The following is a 20,974-nucleotide window of genomic DNA, read 5'->3' on the forward strand; positions in this document are numbered from 1 at the left end:
TAATAAAACTCAAAAGTTTTACTGAAAACAAGCAGCACCTATTTCACATGAATACTGGCTTCACACTTCCCCTGCAGATTGAATGTGTTTCTTCAGTCTGGATTGGTCTTAGTAAGCAGGAAGAATTCTGTTCCTTATTACTAATACAAAGCACACCAGAAACATACACAGTAGTGTGTGTTCCTGGGTCCTAATAATACTTTTGGCTGAGCACAGTGGCTTATGCCTGTAATCCCAACACTTTGGGAGGCCAAGCCAGGTGGATTGCTTGTGCCCAGCGGTTCAAGACCAGCTTGGGCAACATGGCGAAACTCTGTCTCTATTAAAAATACAAAAAGTAGCCAGGTGTGGTGATGCACGTCTGTAGTCCCAGCTACTTGGGAGGCTGAGGCAGGATCACTTGAGCCCAGGAGGTTGATGCCACTGCTCTCCAGCCTAAGCAACAGAGCAAGTCCCAGTCTCTGATAATAATAATTCCTTTACATATCAGAAATATGCTTTAAGGTTTTCTGAGCAGGCTAACTAGCTAATAGACTTACTCTCCCTTGTATGCAGCCTGGTTCTGGGAAAATGTGTGGCCTCACGGGCTGATGCTTGCTCTGATCTTTGGGCGTGCACCATGCAGGCCAGTGCTGAGGACCCCAGCAACCCTGCTGCAGCAACTGAAGGGTGACAGAGTCCCTTTTTCCTCTAGCCTTTCATTGGCTGTGTTTTCAGCAGCAGTATACATTGAACACAGAAGCAAGCCCTAGATGGGGACTGAGGTCACCTGGGCTAAGGTGGTAGGACCAGGCTTGGAACCTGAGTTTCTTTCTGATGCAGGACAGTCAACAACATGCTGGAATATTCTTCTGTTGATTCAGCCTGTGTTTCTTGGTTTTTCTTTTTTTTTTTTTTTTTGTTTTGTTTTGTTTTGAGATGGGGTCTCACTCTGTCACCCAGGCTGGAGTGCAGTGGTGCAGTCATGGCTCATTGTAGCCTCGACCTCCTGGGCTCAAGCAATCCTCCCGCCTCAGCCTTCCAAAGTAGCTGTGCCCACAGGCATGTGCCACCATGCCCAGCTATTTTTTTGTAGAGATTGGGTCTCACTATGTTGTCCAGGCTGGTCTTGAACTTCTAGGCTCAAGCAATCCACCTGCCTCGGTCTCCCAAAATACAAGGATTACAGGCATAAGCCACAGCCCCCAGCCTGTTTTGTGATTTCTGTGATAATGGAAGCTTCTGTGCCTCCACACATTAATGGTCAGTGGAGAGGACAGATATATATACACTAAGAAGTCTATTTTCAGCACCAAGTAAATGGAAACCAATCTCAATCTGGTTTAAACAATTTGGAAATCAGTTAAAAGGAAATCCAAAAGCAGGAGGATTTGGTTATTCCGACTTGCCATGCAGTGCTTGATTCCAGGGTTGGTTCCCAAGCAGTTTATTGCTGACTGCCACTGATGGTTGGGGCTACACTATAAAACTCCCTGTTCATAGCCACCAAGGAGGGACAGCTTGGCTTCTTGTAGCTAGATTTTTCTTAGAAGCACCTACAGGCCCTTCCTACTCTCCAGGCTCACACTTACACCTGCCAACTCCTGAGCCTAATCTCTGTAAGAGGGATCACCATGATTGGCACTGAACAGTCAGCTGTGGGTGCAGCTGCTGGGGATTCACCAGTGTCCACTCTCTGCACCAAATCTGGAAAGACTGTAGTTTGGATTAACAGAGTGCAAGGGCTATGCTTTTTCCTATATTTTGGGGATGATCTGTAACAATATTTATAGGGCAATTATTTGGGCATCTATTATATATGTTTGCTAAGTATTAAGGTAAGTGGCACGGGGAAAGCTGATTTGATAATCATTGATCTTTTAGGCTGCTAATCAAACACAGTTGTTAAATCAGTAGCCAAACAGTACTGACCTCTCAGGCTCATAGCAGACCTTTGTATGATTATTAGCAACAAAGAAGTGTTTAGCACTTTAACCCTGTTATTTCATTTAATTCTCTCAGGGACCTGCTGAGGTAAGTTGAGTTATTACCCCTATTTTGCACATAAGGACATGGGATTAGAAACATGAAGTCACCTGTCCAGGGTCACACACAAAATTGGCAAAGCCCACCTTTGTAACTGCTTCCCTATAATGTCTCTTTCGAATGTGTATAAGCTGATACTGGGAGCAATTCTCTGACACCTGCAATGTCAATTATTTCCTAAATTTGACAGAAATCTCTGGCTGCAGAGGATCAATCAGTAGGAGCTTTTCCTCCGAAGTCAGAATAAATAGGACATTAAGACAAACTCAATTTTGCACTTCATTATCCAAGCAAAAATCATTAAATCTGTATCATATATGACAAGTCTGAAGGTTATGGTTAACGTGTTCTATGTGAATTGCCAAGTCTTGTATTGGGAAGGCAGCCATCATACCCTTGCTGCACCAGTTCCAAGAAAAAGAGTGTGTGCATGTTCACAGAACACCTTTGTGTCCTGGGGGGATGCACCTCCAGGGGAGGGGGACTATTTTCAGAAACATAAGGCAATGCAACCAATGCACACTCCAGAGCCTGTGGGTCATGTGAAGTCAGAGCAGTGTGTCTGGGGTGACAGATCACAAATTTGCAACATGATACAACCAGAATGAGGCCACTCTACCAAAGCTGTCCCATCCTTGGTAGTGCCCCACTCTACCAAGACTGCTCCTCCCTGCCACAGGAGAAGCCTTGAGGAAGTCCCCTCTGGCTCTCTGGCTGCTCCTCTACGAGAGCCAGAGGGGACTTCCTCAAGGCTCCTCCTGTGGCCCACACCTCACCTCCTGGGGTTCCCTGTGGGTAGGTAGTCTGGGGTGGGGCCCAGGCATCTTCAGTTTCTACAAGCACCTCAGGAGATTCTGTGCACAGGCAGGATGGAGGGAGGTAGAAGGAAGGATAGAGGAGGTGGTAGCTCAGCCACCGTGAATAACGAATAAAAGCTTAGTTCAGATATTGGCAGTGATCTCAGTTTGTCACCAGACTGAGTCTGTGGTAGAAGTGGCAGTTTACAGGTGTATCTGCAGTGAATATTCAGATCCTTAGCTGAAGAAAGTGAGACCCAAGAGTATCTGAAAATGTTATAAGGCATGAGAACTGGCACTGGTACCATCAGACAAGATTACAAGAAGCCTTTTAGACTATGACACTATGCCAAACATTACAGGAGAAATACACGCGACAGTAATATTTGAGGAGGAAAACCAGTCTGAGGTAGACAGAGGACTACCACCAACGTGGCACCCAGCTGGTTAAACATCGCCTTCCACAAAACTCCTCTGGAGAAGCTTGATGACCCTATGACCACCCTCATAATATCCCAGTGATCACATGAGAGATTCTGCAGAACAAATTCTCTACATGGACTTGGGATCTTCCTTGTACAGATCATTTGAAGCTATCATACCGGAAGGGGCATTCTGTGTTGACAGCAGAATGACGACATGCCTCATTCTCTAATTTTGATCGTCTTTCATGCTGCTGTTGTGACAGAGCCAGTGTAGAGGCAGCACTTCTACAAGAGCAAAAGAGAGGCTTGCACAAAATAAAATCTGTATGAAGAAAGCTGAAAACAAGATTTTTGTTTTTTTCTTCCGCTTGGAGCGATGTTTTTCAAACTCTGGAAATGGGTTGCAAAATTGATGGAAATGTAATATGTTTCCAGTTTTATTTTTTGGCTGGCTTCAAAACTGTAACAAGGTTTTGGAAAAAGATATAAAATTCATGGTAAAGTTTACACAAATTCTTCTGATTCAGAAATGGATACTGTAGCAATTAAAAGAAAACCCCATTTATCTGTATTTATAAATTATACATTATAAAAATCCTTCAAGAACTGAGAGTTCTTTCAAATTCTATTGTAGAACTTTAAAACGTTTCATGCCAGGTGGCCCTAAAGCATGTTTTCAACAGTGATGACTACCCTTGTTTATATATAAAGATTACCCACTCAAGTGTAAACTGCCCTAAATGACCTCGTTCTCATCAATATTCAAATCTCATCTTTGGAATGTTCATCAACAGCTGTATCCAAAAATCTATCTCGTGATAAAGTGTAGTCAATAAGCCCTATGCTCCTTAGAACTAAGTAACAGATATAAGTGGGAGACCAGGATGTTCAATAATTGTCATCTCCAGTAAGTCTGTGGCTCTTCAAATCCAGTGGCCTGTACTTACCAGCCCTTAACAATGCCACACTAGAATTCATGAATGTGTAATGGAGCTATCCTGTTGTGAGCAGCATACATGAAAAAATAAATGACTCTTGAAGGCTACAGTAATTAGCTATGCCCTAAAGCATAAGACTTGATTATTCCAACATACATAGTTATGAAAGTTATTATAGACATAAAATTAGCTTTTTTTTTTTTTTTTTTGAGACGGAGTCTCGCGCTGTCACCCAGGCTGGAGTGCTGTGGCCGGATCTCAGCTCACTGCAAGCTCCGCCTCCCGGGTTCACGCCATTCTCCTGCCTCAGCCTCCCGAGTAGCTGGGACTACAGGCGCCGCCACCTCGCCCGGCTAGTTTTTTGTAGTTTTTAGTAGAGACGGGGTTTCACCGTGTTAGTCAGGATGGTCTCGATCTCCTGACCTCGTGATCCGCCCGTCTCGGCCTCCCAAAGTGCTAGGATTACAGGCTTGAGCCACCGCGCCCGGCCAAAATTAGCTTTTTAAAATGCAGCTATAGTACTACTCAATGTGACCCTGAATCTTATTTTGTGCCACATGTCAGTGTTCACACTGACAACAAGTATTAATCCCAGACGTATAAGGAAGCCTTCCCGACGACTCCAGCTATGTGACTATGAGAGATGCCAAGAGAGAACAACTTGACTTCCCTAGAACTGAAAGATTTTCATTTTTTTTTTTACTTTTTTATTTTTTGGTTTAAGAATTTATTTTTTTATTATACTTTAAGTTTTAGGATACACATGCACAATGTGCAGGTTTGTTACATATGTATACATGTGCCATGTTGGTGTGCTGCACCCATTAACTCCTCATTTACATTAGGTATATCTCCTAATGCTATCCCTCCCCCCTCCCCCCACCCTACAACAGGCCCCGGTGTGTGATGTTCCCCACCCTATGTCCAAGTGTTCTCATTGTTCAATTCCCACCTATAAGTGAGAACATGTGGTGTTTCGTTTTCTATCCTTGCGACAGTTTGCTGAGAATGAAGATTTCCAGCTTCATCGCTGTCCCTACAAAGGATATGAACTCATCCCTTTTTTATGGCTGCATAGTATTCCATGGTGTATATTTGCCACATTTTCTCAATCCAGTCTATCATTGATAGACATTTGGGTTGGTTCCCTATAGTGACTGTTGCCACAATAAACACATACGTGTGCACGTGTCTTTATAGCAGCATGATTTATAATCCTTTGGGTATATACCCAGTAATGGGATGGCTGGGTCAAATGGTATTTCTAGTTCTAGATCCTTGAGGAACCACTACACTGTCTTCCACAATGGTTGAACTAGTTTTCTTTTTTCTTTTTTTTTTTTTTGAGACGGAGTCTCGCTCTGTCGCCCAGGCAGAAGTGCAGTGGCCGGATCTCAGCTCACTGCAAGCTCCGCCTCCCGGGTTTACGCCATTCTCCGGCCTCAGCCTCCTGAGTGGGTGGGACTACAGGCGCCCGCCACCTCGTCCGCTAGTTTTTTTGTATTTTGTTTTTTTTAGTAGAGATGGGGTTTCACCGTGTTAGCCAGGATGGTCTTGATCTCCTGACCTTGTGATCTTCCCGTCTCGGCCTCCCAAAGTGCTGGGATTACAGGCTTGAGCCACCGCCCCCGGCTGGTTGAACTAGTTTACAGTCCCGCCAACAACGTAAAAGTGTTCCTATTTCTCCACATCCTCTCCAGCACCTGTTGTTTCCTAACTTTTTAATGATTGCCATTCTAACTGGTGTAAGATGGTATCTCATTGTGGTTTTGATTTGCATTTCTCTGATGGCCAGTGATGATGAGCATTTTTTCATGTTTGTTGGCTGCATAAATGTCTTCTTTTGAGAAGGGTCTGTTCATATCCTTTGCCCGCTTTTTGATGGGGTTTTTTTCTTGTAAATTTGTTTGAGTTTTTTGTAGATTCTGGATATTAGCCCTTTGTCAGATGAGTACATTGCAAAAATTTTCTCCCATTCTGTAGGTTGCCTGTTCACTCTGATGGTAGTTTCTTTTGCTGTGCAGAAGCTCTTTAATTAGATCCCACTTGTCAATTTTGGCTTTTGTTGCCATTGCTTTTGGTGTTTTAGACATGAAGTCCTTGCCCAGAAAGATTTTCATTAAAAAAAAAAAAAAAGTGACCGTTGAGTCTTTAGGTCATTGAGTTTGAGTGTGATTAATTATGCAATAGATGACTAGAAAACATGCATTTCTTAGATGCCTCTTCAAATCCACTAAAGCCAGCAAATGAATAAAAAGATATAACCCAAAGGATAGAGTTCCAGAGGAGACACAGGGTATAGAAAATGTCAACCCATTTTTGGAAGATATAACATGCAGACATAGAGAAAATAATCACCAAAGTGCCTCAGATGAGGATGCCAGTGAAGACACAAAAGGGCTTCTGCCCCTGGAGGCTCACAAACTGGAGGCACGGGTGTCTTGGAAGGCCAGGGTGTGACTGAAGACAGGGGGATCAGTTAGGAATCTCTGTGAGGTATCATGACATCCTAAGATTCCCTAGCCCCACGCTAGCAGAAAATAAGTTTTCTTTCTGGTAGGGGGATGGAGGGGCGATGGAGGGGAACAAAAGAACTGGAAGAGGCTGGGGACTCAGGGACACATGCATGGCTAAGACCAAGGTTATGATACTTAACTGAAAACAAATGGCTAAGAGTCTACATGCTCACCAGTAGAACTCTCCTTTCCACCTCTTATCCTTAAGATTGACACAGACAGTTCCTAGTTAGCTAACATTTAAAAAACAAAAAACATCCCTTGGAACAACACATACTCTAAAAACAGGGATCAAAGGTCAGTGCATTTTTCTGAGAATATAACTTTCCATTCGATTCTCAAAGAGGTTCATGCCTATCTCCAAGGACAGAACTACTACTCTAAGATATTTGAGCCAAGTACAACTTGGAAATAACACTTTTTCAAGGCCCAGGAAGCCCCAGAGACTAAAGGGGTGTGAGTCTCAGAAAAGCAGTTCAGTAAGAGGCTAGGAAATGCATTCTTGGTGTTGCTGCATTCTCATACATTAATCCACCACAGGGAAAACAGCCATTCTCTATTCTCCTCTTGGGAAGAAGGGCCATTTATATAGAAGTTGAGGCCTCCCCAAATAGCCTGGTAGGCTGTGCTACAGCTTGACTTTGACAGAGCATGGAGGTGGGTAGAAGAGTTTTCTTCCTCTCAGAGCCCTCAAGGACAGAAAAGAAGAAACAAACAGAAAGAGCTATTAATAAATGTTCCACCCCTTGCTAGCCAGGCAACTTTGGAGGAGTCATCCTCTCTTGTTAGGTCTCGGTCTATTTAGCTGTAAAAACAGGATAATACCATCTACTTCACAAGGTTATAATAAGATTAAACAGGATAAGGTGTTAAGTGTAAGGAATATGCAATCTGGTGTTCAGAGATTATATCTGTCTGTCCAGATTCCATACTTTTTTTCCCCCTGAGACAGGGTCTTGCTCTGTCACCCAGGCTGGAGTGCAGTGGCACAACCATGGCTTATTGCAGCCTTGGCCTCCCTACCTCCCTAGCCTCAAGCAATCTTCCTATCTCAGCCTCCTCAGTAAACTACAGGGGCAGGCCACCCCCAACTAATTTTTGTATTTTTTAGTGGAGACGGTGTTTCGCCATGTTGCCCACGCTGGTCTCAAACTCAGGCAATCCACCTGCCTCAGTCTTCCAAAGCACTGGGATTACAGGTGTGAGCCACCGTACCCGACTCAGATTCCACAGTTAAAAAAAGGGGGTAGGGGATGGGTGGCTAACAGCAAGTATGTGAGGTTTAAAAGTTTATTTTACAACCATGTAATTGTACAAATGATATAAACAGAAGTCAGATAAAATTATTAGTACATACATAGTAATAAAGCATAAATTACAGAAAATTTGATACAAAGTTGTACATAAGTACTTATAAAGGCAATTAAGCTTCCCCAGTCTATGAGAATACAAGTTTCCAGCAATTAATTTACATTACAAAAAAGGAAACCAATATTTATGCTATCACAAAAGCAATACCCTTACAAGTAAAAATAATCTCCGCTTGATATTAGTAATTTGAAAAACTTAGCACATCTACAGCTATTGCTTAATCAAAACTTTTCATTGACTCAACATCTATCACTTAAATGCAGATGCAAAATAACTTTGCATGGCAAACATGTTTACTCTGTGCTAATGAAACTATGAAATAGTTCCTGCTCTCAAGTTCACAGACAAGTTAATCAGTGATTGACTACAGAACAGACTGGTGAATGTTACAAAAAACAAGACCTGCCCAGGGGACCACTAGGGGTGGAGGAAGAACACCTGGGTCTCACTCACTGGGCACTTACTGCTTTCACTTTTATCTGTAAACCAGGGGACAATTTTATTAATATTGTATGAATACACTGCTACTGGGAAAAGCATTCATTCAACAGATGCCCACTACATACTCTATACCAGGTATTGTGTTAAGGGCTGAAACAGGGAAGAACAAGGTACATCCTACAGGGACTTGTAGTGTGGGCAGGTGCTGAGCTAATGCACACACACAAGGGCAGGGTACTGCCAGATATATATCATTGCTCCAAAGCAAGGACCTATCTCTCTGAATGAATAATCTCCGGCATGGTAAAATAGTTAACTGTATTTCAAAAGGTGCAACAAAACTTTTTTGGCTTTGTTATGCAGGTTTCAAACTGATCAATGGTTCAGGCCTGGAGTATGCATCAGAATTATCTGTGAAGCTCAGTGAAAGTGCTGATGCGAGACCACCCAAAGCTTACTGCTTCAGAACCACTGGGGACCTTGCAGTTCTGATGTGCACGCCTAGTCCAAGAATCCTTTAAAGGCTGATAAAGCAATCTTGAAATCACTGTCAATGCAAAAGTGGATGCTCATTAATAAGAACTCAAAAAATAAAGTACAGCTAGTATAAGACTTGTTTTTTGTGCCTATAAAACCCATCCAAGTGTTAGAAAGCTACTTTCTAACTATAAAGTTCTACCCAAAAAGACTTGCAGTCAAAAAAGCCAGCCAAAAAAAAAAAAAAGGGCACCACAGCAGTGCTAACTTCAACGTGCAAAGGCCTATGTGCTAGTATTGCAAGCAATCTGTGTGCATGTGTACATATGCATCTGTTTTCAGGAGAAAAAAAGCCGTTAAAGCCAATTAAGGTTATGAATTCTTGCTACTATTTTAATATTAAACCTTTAAGTGAAAATTTATTGAACACTATTACAAATGTGGCAAACCGACATAGCTGGTTTACCACACAAACTTTAATGTCAAAGGGACTAGATCAGAGCCCCAGTCTCACTTATTGGACCTATAACACTGTACAGGTCGCTTAACTCATCTGGGCCACAGTTTCTGCACCTCAGGAAAATGGAAGTAACTGCTTCATTTTACAGAGCTATTAAATGAAAGAAATGAGAAAACTATAAACCAACATCGAAGCCTTAATTATTGCTTAGTATTTAAAGTCCAGTATAATTGCAATGTTTTTAATAAAAAAACTCATTGATAGGTGAATTTTTACAATGTATCTAGAAGCAGCATTTAACATTAAAAACTTAATTTTTGAAAGAGTATACAACCAGGCAGGGTGCGGTGGCTCACGCCTGTAATCCTAACACTTTGGGAGGCCAAGATGGGAGGATCATTTAAGGCCAGGAGTTCGAGACCAGCCTGGTCAACACAGCGAGACCCCAACTATTTTTTGTTTTTTTTGAGACAGAATTTCACTTGTCACCCAGGCTAGAGTGCAATGGCGCGATCTCAGCTCACTACAACATCCACCTCCTGGGTTCAAATGATTCTCCTGTTGCAGCCTCCCGAAGTAGTTGGAATTACAGGTGCCCGCCACCACGTGTAGCAATTTTTTTTTATATTTTTAGTAGAGATGGGGTTTTACCATGTTGGCCAGGCTGGTGTTGAACTCCTGACCTCAGGTGATCCACCCACCTCACCCTCCCAAAGTACTGGGATTACAGGCATGAGCCACCATGCTCAGCCAATGCCATCTATTAAAAAAAGAGTACACAACCACAAAGCACTGGGCCAAATGCAGTTTCCATGTTTGCAAGGATTTACCATCGAAATATTAGGTTGATACAAAAGTTAATTTCCAGACTGCAAATTTTAAATCATTGTAACTAGGCTCAAACGTATTTTATTAATGAAAACAGGAACCATTACAGTCAACACACTTTGGCCAATGAGAAATAAGTTTATTTATTCCTGTAGCATAAAGATCCATGCTTCAGGATTTAAGAAACTCTTGGAAAGCATTTTCTGCATCCTGCTGAAGTGTTTTCCCTGCAAAAAGTTGTCAAGATACTAGAAGAAGTGGTAGTCAGTTGGCGAAAGGTCAGGTGAATATAAAGGATGAGGCAAAACTTCGTAGTTCAATTCCTTCAACTTTTGAAGCATTGGTTGTGGGCCATGCAGTCAGGTGTTGTCATGAAGAATTGGGCCCTTTCTGTTGACCAATGCCGGCTGCAGGCATTGCAGTTTTCGGTGCATCTTATCAATTTGCTGAGTATACTTCTCAGATGTAATGGTTTCGCCAGGATTCAGAAAACTGTAGTGGATCAGACTGGCAGCAGACCACCAAACAGTGACCATGACCTTTTTTTGGTGCAAGTTTGGCTTTGGGAACTGCTTTGGAGCTGCTTCTTGGTCCAACCACTGAACTGGCTGTTGTATAAAATCCACTTTTCACTACATGTCACAATCTAATTGAGAAATGGTCTGCTGCTGTTGCGCAGGATAAAAGAAAACTACACTTCAAAACAATAGTTTTGATTTTCACTCAGCTCATGAGGCACCCATTTATCAAGCTTTTTCACCTTTCGACCCTAATGACCCTAGAAGAGTAAACGCTGAGTTCTTCTGCAATTTTTCATGTAGTTCTATGATTGCTCTCAATTGGTCGTTGTCAACTTCCCATGGCTCGCCATCATGTTCCTCATTTTCAAGGCTCTCTCCTTTGCAAAACTTCTTAAGCCACCACTGAACTGTATGTTTGTTAGCGGTGCCTGGGCCAAATGTGTTAACTGATGTTTTGAGTTGTCTTCGCTGCTTTATGACCGATTTTGAACTCGGATAAGAAAACTGCTCCAATTTTTTGATGTTAGACAAAAAGTATATTCTAAAATAAACAGCAAGTAATAAGTCATTAGCAAAAAAAATAAAATGAGAAATGTGCATTAAAATGATCCACATTTAAGAATGTATTCCAATATCAAACAGCAAATTTCAACAATGCAAAAACTGCAATTGCTTTTGCATCTCAGGCACATCACTTGACCTTTCTAGTTTTCACCCACTTCACCCCTAAAATCGGAAAAGCTTTCTGCAGCAAAAAAATTTGACCACATTCTCTCAAGGCCCCTTCCAATTTCAAGATCCGTGCTTCACCATGACAAAACGAACCTAGTTCTTTTCCCAATTTTTCAAGGTGAGAAAAAGGAGGAAGGGGAAATAGGTGTGTTTAAGACATTTCTTACCAAATAGAAATATTATAAGACTATGGAAAAAAAAATACTAAAAGTTGGAGTCATCCTGATAAAAACCCAAATGGATACTGTGTGAAAAAAACAAACAAACAAAAACATCCATTCTGGAGTCAATATTTATTCTTTTTTCTTTTTTTTTTTTTTTTTTTTTGAGGCGGAGTCTCGCTCTGTCGCCCGGACTGGAGTGCAGTGGCGGGATCTCAGCTCACTGCAAGCTCCGCCTCCCGGGTTTATGCCATTCTCCTGCCTCAGCCTCCCGAGTAGCTGGGACTACCGGCGCCCGCCATCTCGCCCGGCTAGTTTTTTGTATTTTTAGTAGAGACGGGGTTTCACCGTGTTAGCCAGGATGGTCTCGATCTCCTGACCTCGTGATCCGCCCGTCTCGGCCTCCCAAAGTGCTGGGATTACAGGCTTGAGCCACCGAGCCCGGCCGTCAATATTTATTCTTAATAAGAAAGAAAACTGAAGGAAAAAAAATCAGTTAGTACAAGATCTGCAGCCTGTAGCCTAAACACTTCAAGGCATTTAGAATAAATAAGCGCTGCGCCTTCCCAGCCAAGTTAAAACCACAACATAAAAGAAAGAAATATGTAAGGAAAACCTACAGCCCAAAAGTTTAAGATCAAGACAGGCCTTTTTCTTCATATAAATATAAGTAATGCTGCTAAAAGCTGCTTTACACATCCCTACCTATTACCATTCACTACTTCCAAATCTCGAGGAGAGGCACAGAATTACACAAGCTCTGGACCGTATGTTTACTAAGAAATCAAAAATTACAGGTTCTGGGATGTTTCAACACTTCACCTGAGAGGCCAGAGCGGGCGCATCTTTAGACCTTTAAAAGCTAAATTTAAAACTACCTGTACCGAGGAAGGGCCGAAGAGCTCAATACCCACTCAATATAACCCTCACTTCCGACCTACAGACGCTCTGCTGAGCGGCTGGGTGAATCCGTCGCGCCAGCCAGGGCCCGGCTTCTTCCATCAACAGACACTTTGCGAGCCTTCCAGAGGCCTCGGCTAAGCGGGAGGCCAGGGTGGAGGCCGCCACTGCGAGGACGGTCCCCACCCAGCCGCGAGAAGCTCGCGGTTCCCCGGAGGGGCGGGCCTGCTTCCGGGTAACCGTGCGCGACGTCCACGACTTTTTAGGACGACCAGCCCTTCAGCCTCTAGGCCCCGACGCCTGCGCCATTTAAGCCACACATCCGCCCGGCCGCAGTCACCGCTACCCGGGGCCCCGCAACCCACGGGCCGGATGGACCGAGCGCCGGCCGCGGCGTTCCGGTGCGCGCGCGCGCCTCAGCCAATCGCGTGCTCGCCCGCCCCCCGCCGCCGCGGCGAGGCTGGCGCTGGGAAGAGGAAGAAGAACATTCGCCCTCCTCCTACCAGCGCGCGGGCGGCGGCGGCGGCGGCACCGGGGTCACGAACTCTGACCTTTCACTGACAAAAACAATAACAAACCCCCCCTTCTCCGCGACCTCGGCGGCGCCCCCGGGCCCGTCCCCGCCACCCCGCTCCCACCTCGACGTCTCGTCTCTCGCCCGCTGCCCCGCGATCCCGCGGCCCCCGGGCTCCCGCCATCCGCCGACGCCGGGAGCCCGGGCTCCCCTCGCCCTGCCCTCCGCGCCGGGGGCCGCCTGCCGCAGACACGGGACCCGCTTCGAGGCCGCTTTGGCGCCAAATCCTGAGGTAAAATTGAAAGAGGGTCGGGCGGGCTCGGGCCGACGGCGGAGGGGGCGGGCCTGGCGCGCGGACATGGAGGCGCCGCGGCGGCGGCTGAACCTGACCCTTTTACCTTTGCCACGGGGTGGCGGCGGCGGCGCCCGGCGCTTTGCATAGTGGGCCGGGCCGCTCCCCTCCCCTCCCCGCCCGCGGCCGGGCGAAGCGAGCGGGTTCCCCCTGACCGGCCCGGCCGGCGCAAGGGTGGGGGCGGAGGGGGAATGGCCGCGGCCCCGCCTCACAGTTGGCCCTCCGCCAGCGCCGCCATTTTGTTCTCGACGGAGATGGCTCTGGCTGGGCGGGCTCCCTTCCTCCTTATCCTTCTCCTCCCTCCTGCAGTCCCTTCTTCCCTTTCTCCCGGGCTTTTCACCCCTCCGCTTCTAGTCCGCCTTTGGCGGCCGCCACAGCCCAACCGCCGTTTTTTCTGAAGGGGTGGGTAAAGGAAAAGGAGGAAGGCGGGTGCGAGGCGCGACCTCGTGAGCGACTGATGGGCTGGCCAATTGGCGCCCGGATAGGAGGGTCAGGGCCTGTGGCACCGCCCCCCTGATCTTTGCTAATTGGCTAAGGCGAAAGAGGGCGGTCCTTGTGGGGCGCGGGAGCCCTGGCGGGGCGGGAGTAGAGGCCAGGGCGCGGAGTGGGGCCGGGTCGGCGGGGGCGGGGCCGGGTCGGCGGGGGCGGGGCCGGGGGCGGGGCGCGAGGGGCGCGGCCGGGTGGAGAGGCCGGCGCCCGGCCCTGGGTCTGGAGGTGGGTAGCTTCCCTCCGCCTGGAATGCGTCCAGAATGAGTACAGAAGAACAATAGTAATAAAGGTGATGAAGGATTTCGAGTCCACGATGCGCTCTCGTGGGAAGAGATTTTCGGAACCAGGACACCTTTCAGGGCTCCTGCTCGTTATTTCGGAGCGGCCTTGGCGCATCCCCTAATGAAGCTCAATGTTATCGACTGTAAATGGGTAGCATGGGCGTGCTTGCCAGGCCGGACCTCCCTTCTGAGCATTGTTTGTGGGGCTGTTCTCAGAAAATGGAGTCAACGCTACTTTGCGAGCCTCAGAGTCACTTGGAAATGGTGTTATTGTTAAAAATGGTATTATAGCCACCAGGGGAGGCAAGCTTAAGGGTATTTAGGGTTTGAGAGAGCACAATTCGGGGATGGTTCTCGTCTCATTCGTTCACTGAATACATGTTGACTTAGTTTTTTAGGCACTAGGGGTACATCTGGAGAACCAGCTGTACAAGACCCCTGCCTTACTAGAGTTGGGGGCTGGAAGGTGAATAGACAAAGAAATAATTCCAGAGAGTCATAAGTTCTGTGAAAGAAACGAAGCCAAATGACCTGCTGAAGAAGACCTGAGGCATTAATTTAGATGGAATGGCCAGGGTGGCCTCTCTGAGCAAGTGCTGTTTGAACAGAGGAACCCAAGGAAGGAATAGCATTCCAGACAGGACAGCCCGTGTAACGGCCCTGGAGGAAGAGCGTTTGATGTGACGAGAACTGGCTGCTTGTGGCTGGAGAGTTGGTTGAAACTAGTAATTGTCCATTATCCCACTCTGTCTCCAGGCCAAAGGCTGTGAAATAATAGCAACGGTAGTGAGAAACAAATCTTCAATATAATAATAAGAAAGTCGAGAAAGACATAGCTTTCATATGAATTGCTGATGAATACAAGACTTGGGAGGAGGGCCTCAGAAACTCACTTTACTTCCAGATTGAAATCCTTCGTCAGCCTCATATATATATTTTCAATTCATCAGTATTTCCTGAGTGCTACGAATACTCCAGGCACTATGTGCTAGGCTGGGAATACAAAAATGACTAAGACACTGGTCCTCAAACATGTGAATATGATTGATTGATTGATTGAGACCAGAGTCTCACTCTGTCGCCCAGACTACAGTTGAATATAATTCTCTGTGTGTGAGTTTTCTCTCTGTCTCTCGAGATAGAGATATGTATACACATATATACACAGACATAAAATGTTTTAGTGTTGTGGTTAGCAACTCCCAACTTTTAGTAGCAGTGTGATTTTGCTAGGAAAGCTACCTTTCCTAGCCTCACTGTCCTCATCTGGACAATAATAGAACCTTCCTTCTAGAACTGAGGATTAAATGAGTTAATGTAAATAATAGAGCTTAGGAAAGTGCCTGACGTATAGTAAATACTGTGTAAATAGAGTTATTGTCATTATGAAGTACTGGTATAGACATTGGACTAAGTAATATAAACAATGAAATTTTTATGCAGTGTGGTGTAGGAGCAAAAACAATAGATTCGAACACCGAGATAATAGTTTTAGCTCTATGCTTTCAGCTAGTTACATGGCATGCAGGACAACAGTTTAGAAAACAAAATAGTGGAGCTAAATAGTACTAACCAAAGTATAGGGTGCTTTATGATTTATAAAACTCTCTTACAGGCAGTACGTTGTTCAGGCCCCACCAGAACCCACGTAATGGCAGAGGCTTCCTGTTCCATTTTTAAAAACCTTTCCAAGGCTTTTCATTATTTTCTTATCTCTGATACCTAGCTCCCTGTGCTCTAGACACACTGGCCTGCCTTCAACTTCCTTGACTAGTGTAACTGACAGTGTAAGCTTACCCCCTACCCCCACCCTACCTCAGATATTGGTTCAAGCATCGCTTCTTCAGGGAAGTCCTCCCTAATTCCCATTGCCAGTCTAGATCAGACTCTTTCTATTGTTTCTTTTCTTTTTTTTTTTTTTTGAGACGGAGTCTCGCTCTGTCGCCTGGCCTGAAGTGCAGTGGCCGGATCTCAGCTCACTGCAAGCTCCGCCTCCCAGGTTTACGCCATACTCCGGCCTCAGCCTTCCGAGTAGCTGGGACTACAGGCGCCCGCCACCTCGCCCGGCTAGTTTTTTGTATTTTTTTTAGTAGAGACAGGGTTTCACAGTGTTAGCCAGGATGGTCTCGATCTCCTGACCTCGTGATCCGCCCGTCTCGGCCTCCCAAAGTGCTGGGATTACAGGCTTGAGCCACCGCGCCCGGCCTGTTTCTTTTCTTTATAACCTTTATCTCACTTTATAATTACACACTCTGTGATTATTTGATTAATGTCTGTCCTCACCACACTGTAAGTTGTGAGAGCAGGAATACATTTTATTCACCATTACTTATCCAGCACTTAGAAGAGTGCCTGGCACTATTTGTTGAATGAATTGTTGATAATTTATGGTGTCACTGGTAACTAAGTTGCTGTGCATTGATGGATACTTTTTATGTGAGCCTCTTTGGCAATTCAGATAGCACTGCCAGCGATAATAAGCATGTTATAATATTTGGTTGAATTTAGGAAGTGATTTCTGACAGATATGCCACTGCCTGGAGGCGTAAATATGGATAAAATGACCCATTTCAATAATTTTCTCACTAATTTTTTTATGATTGAATTACAAGTTTAACTACATGAAAGTTAATAAGTTCATATGTGAAGAAATAAATAACCCAAACATAATTATGTTATTTACTTTAACTGAAGAAACAAAGCACCAAGCTAACACGATTTTCTTGAAATCAAATATTCTGATTTTTGTCTCACCATCACAGGGGATTGGAGAGGAAGGAAGAAGCCTTCAGTGGGTTCACAGGGAGTTGGGAATTGAAAGTCTCTGTAGCCATTAATTTGGGATGTTTATATTTCTAAAGATAAATTGATTGGCCGGGCGCGGTGGCTCAAGCCTGTAATCCCAGCACTTTGGGAGGCTGAGACGGGCGGATCACAAGGTCAGGAGATCGAGACCATCCTGGCTAATACGGTGAAACCCCGTCTCTACTAAAGAATACAAAAAACTAGCCGGGCGACGAGGCGGGCGCCTGTAGTCCCAGCTACTTGGGAGGCGGAGGCAGGAGAATGGCGTGAACCTGGGAGGCGGAGCTTGCAGTGAGCTGAGATCCGGCCACCGCACTCGAGCCTGGGCGACAGAGCCAGACTCCGTCTCAAAAAAAAAAAAAAAAAAAATAAATTGATTCATTTAATGAAATTATTGAAAATCACTTTTTAATTGCTTTACCAAGGTAAAAAGCAAATTTTGTTAAGTATACGTCAAGTTTGTACTTGAAAGTGTGGTAAATAAAACATTTGTATTAATTTATATTGTAAAACTTTTAAAATAAGATATTGTTATGGTATTTTAAAAATAATAATAGTTTAACTGTTTATTTTTGGAATTTTTTTTTTCTGTCTTGCTCAAAGATTTTTGGTATCACTTGTTCAATTCAACACTTGGATTCCTTGAGCTAATTACTCAGGGTAACCAAATAACTGCTAGTTTAGTAAAACAACTATATATTATCTTACACCATTAAGTTATTTATTGCTTTCATTAGTTGTATTCACAGTGACTTTGAAGTTTTGTTTTCATAATCATTCCTTTATAGAAAGAAGAAAATCCCTATGTGTAACAACCTCCTCACTTTATGATGATGGCTGGGAATTTTTGTTTTTGTTTTTGAGACGGAGTCTTGCTCTGTCTCCCAGGCTGGAGTGCAGTGGCTCGATCTCAGCTCACTGCAAGCTCCGCCTCCCGGGTTCACGCCATTCTCCTGCCTCAGCCTCCCGAGTAGCTGGGATTGCAGACGCCTACCACCACACCCAGCTAATTTTTTGTATTTTTAGTAGAGACGGTGTTTCCCCATGTTAGCCAGGATGGTCTCGGTCTCCTGACCTCGTGATCCACCCACCTTGGCCTCCGAAAGTGCTGGGATTACAGGTGTGAGCCACCCTGCCTGGCAGCTAGGAAGTTTTTAGCATCTGTCTTCAAGGAGTGACGTGGCAGGGCAGTGCAGTGACAGAGCTTGTGCTATGAAGGCAGAAAGGCCTGGCTTCAGAACCTGGAGTTGGTAGCCTCTCTGAGGCTACCAACAATAACCCCAAAGATTCTAATCCCTGAAGTGTTAACATATAGATGGAGAGGAATTTCATTCCAAGAGCCCAAGTGTAAAAGAATATTTCCCCCTGTTTGGGTTAGTGAGAGTTATGAGAAAAGGTCTTGGGGCCTGGAAAATGGTGTGACTGCTACTGAAAACTGAAGAGGAGAAATGAGAGGCTGGTAGGGCTAGACTCAAGTTTGAAGGCTTCCTGGTTTTACAGGGAGCCGCTTTATTTACCTTTGTTTTTCATATATTGATAAAAGCTATGCAGGGGAGAAAAGTTTCGTACCTGGTTGCCCACTTGTCAAACAGGGAGGTGGGAGCCAGCATTGAGTTTGGGGCCAGGGATAGCGGATACTTGTTGTCTGAATGACTTTGAGAACAAGGCAGGTAAGTCTTTGTGGAGCAGCCCTGTCTTCAGCCGTAGCACTGAGCCACTGGCCTCCTGTGTCTAGCTGCCTGAGTGTCTCCACATATCGAGGGCCCTCCATTGGGATTTTTGTTGTTGAGTTCTCTTATCTATAAGCCATATGCTCCTTTAGTCCCAAAGCATCTCCTATACAAGTATCATCTTAATAAATACCACACAGGGGGAGTCTGTGAAGGAATCCTAGAATCTCAGAATTGGAAGTGGTCTTAGACCTCAAGTCCAGCCTCATGCTTGATGTAAGAATCCTCTGCTAGATTTTCGTTTACCTCTTTTTACTTTATTGCTAATTATGAGGGCCTTAAATGATGCTTTTTTCTTCCCTGTGTGATTATCATCTTTAACCTAATGGATACATTTGTGCTCCTGTTACACATTGTAAAAGATATGTTCTTCTTTATTCATTGGAGGTTTGCTTGTCTTCAACCTAACATGCCAGAGGCTGAGATTCTCTGTCATTCTCTGCCATCCTGCCATTCTTTCCCCATATCCCACTACTGCTACCCGAGGTAGCAGGCCTACTCCCCTTGCTCACTTCAGGTCCTGAGCGCTGGAGAGTAAAGCAGCAGGAGCTCTATACCAAACGGAAGAACTGCCTGGGAACAGCTCAACTAGCACAGCTCAAAAATGATGAGGAGTGGGAATGAGTAGAGGGATGAAAGCCAGATCAGGACATTGGCATAGGCATTTGTTAAGGGGACAATAAATGCAGATGCAGACCCCTGGTACCTGGAAGTCTTAGAATAGAAGGATGGGAGGTGAATTGTTAAGGACAGAAAGGGAACAGGCTAGCTCAGACACTTAACTGTTTTTTCTGAGTTACCCTTGGACTCCAGTTGGCCTGTAATGATAAAAGTCAGCCTCAGGGGCAAAGCGTGATTTTTTAGGGGCAATAAAAAGTACTTCCTCCACTATAATAAGAGGCCTGAAGTCCTTTAATAGGAGGTGAAACTTTCTATTCCATAATTATTAACAATAACCCCAAAGATTCTAATCCCTGAAGTGTTAACATATAGATGGAGAGGAATTTCATTCCAAGAGCCCAAGTGTAAAAGAATATTTCCCCTTGTTTGGGTTAGTGAGAGTTATGAGAAAAGGTCTTGGGGCCTGGAAAATGGTGTGACTGCTACTGAAAACTGAAGAGGAGAAATGAGAGGCTGGTAGGGCTAGACTCAAGTTTGAAGGCTTCCTGGTTTTACAGGGAGCCGCTTTATTTACCTTTGTTTTTCATATATTGATAAAAGCTATGCAGGGGAGAAAAGTTTCCTACCTGACTGCCCACTGATGTTCCTTGAAAAGAAAGATACACGTACGGCCTGGCGTGGTGGCTCACCCCTGTAATCTCAGCACTTTGGGAGGCCAAGGCAGGTGGATCACTAGGTCAGGAGTTCAAGACCAGCCTGGCCAACATAGTGAAACCCTGTCTCTACTAAAAGTACAAAAAATTAGCAGGGCGTGGTGGCGGCCACCTGTAATCCCAGCTACTCGGGAGGCTGAGGCAGGAGAATTGCTTGAACCTGGGAGGTGGAGGTTGCAGTGAGCCGAGATCACGCCACTGCACTCCAGCTGGGCAACAGTGTGAGACTTCATCTAAAAAAAAAAAAAAAAAAAGCTGAGGCTGGATGGCCCTTGAGAAGTTACACAATACTAGCAGGCTTCATGCTGCATTTCCTCCAGTGGTGTTTGTTGTATAGTGAGTCTGATTAGGTATTATTTCTAGAACGTTTTGGGTATGTCATTTGTACCACACTCGTTCTTTTCCCCTTCCCCCCACTATAGTGTCTGTAATGATACATCTTTTTATTAGGTCGATAAGATGACTAACCCTGGAATTACTGAAAAATCGTCTTTTAATTGATTGCTTTACCAAGACTAAAAGCAGATGTCACAAAGTATATATCAGCTCTTAACTGGAAAGGCTAATAATTAGACTGTGTTGTTGACTTATTTAATATAATACAGATTTTTAAAAATAAAATGTAAATTTGTAATATATCTCTTTTCTAAAGAAGTAAGCAATGTACTTGAGAATAAAAATTGCCGGGCGCGGTGGCTCAAGCCTGTAATCCCAGCACTTTGGGAGGCCGAGACGGGCGGATCACGAGGTCAGGAGATCGAGACCATCCTGGCTAACACGGTGAAACCCCATCTCTACTAAAAATACAAAAACTAGCCGGGCGAAGTGGCGGGCGCCTGTAGTCCCAGCTACTCGGGAGGCTGAGGCAGGAGAATGG

At 44.8% G+C, this 20,974-nt stretch overlaps 2 protein-coding genes across 10 annotated transcripts in view; one reads left to right on the forward strand and one right to left on the reverse strand.

Moving 5' to 3' along the window:
• Window positions 1-7,977: 7,977 nt before the first annotated feature.
• LOC117078170 lies at window positions 7,978-14,343 on the reverse strand. The gene is made up of 3 exons (XM_033201650.1): window positions 14,216-14,343; window positions 13,231-13,608; window positions 7,978-11,340 (listed from the first exon to the last, which is right to left on the reverse strand). Exons 1-3 carry the CDS (start codon window positions 14,341-14,343, stop codon window positions 11,025-11,027), a joined length of 822 nt encoding a protein of 273 aa, XP_033057541.1. The 3' UTR covers window positions 7,978-11,024.
• NR2C2 (nuclear receptor subfamily 2 group C member 2) overlaps window positions 13,082-20,974 on the forward strand; it is a 97,487-nt gene continuing 89,594 nt past the window's right edge. For 5 of the 9 annotated variants that reach the window (XR_004437041.1, XR_004437042.1, XM_033210809.1 and 2 more), the window contains exon 1: window positions 13,260-13,398. The gene's annotated coding sequence lies outside the window, so the exon portion shown is untranslated. Of the gene's footprint in view, window positions 13,399-14,180; window positions 14,237-20,974 lie in introns of those variants that run through there. The other 4 variants (XM_033210817.1, XM_033210815.1, XM_033210812.1 and 1 more) reach the window with 4 other exon arrangements.

This window comes from Trachypithecus francoisi, unplaced genomic scaffold (genome assembly GCF_009764315.1).
Source record: "Trachypithecus francoisi isolate TF-2019V2 unplaced genomic scaffold, Tfra_2.0 Lachesis_group0, whole genome shotgun sequence".
Taxonomy (NCBI): Eukaryota; Metazoa; Chordata; class Mammalia; order Primates; family Cercopithecidae; genus Trachypithecus; species Trachypithecus francoisi.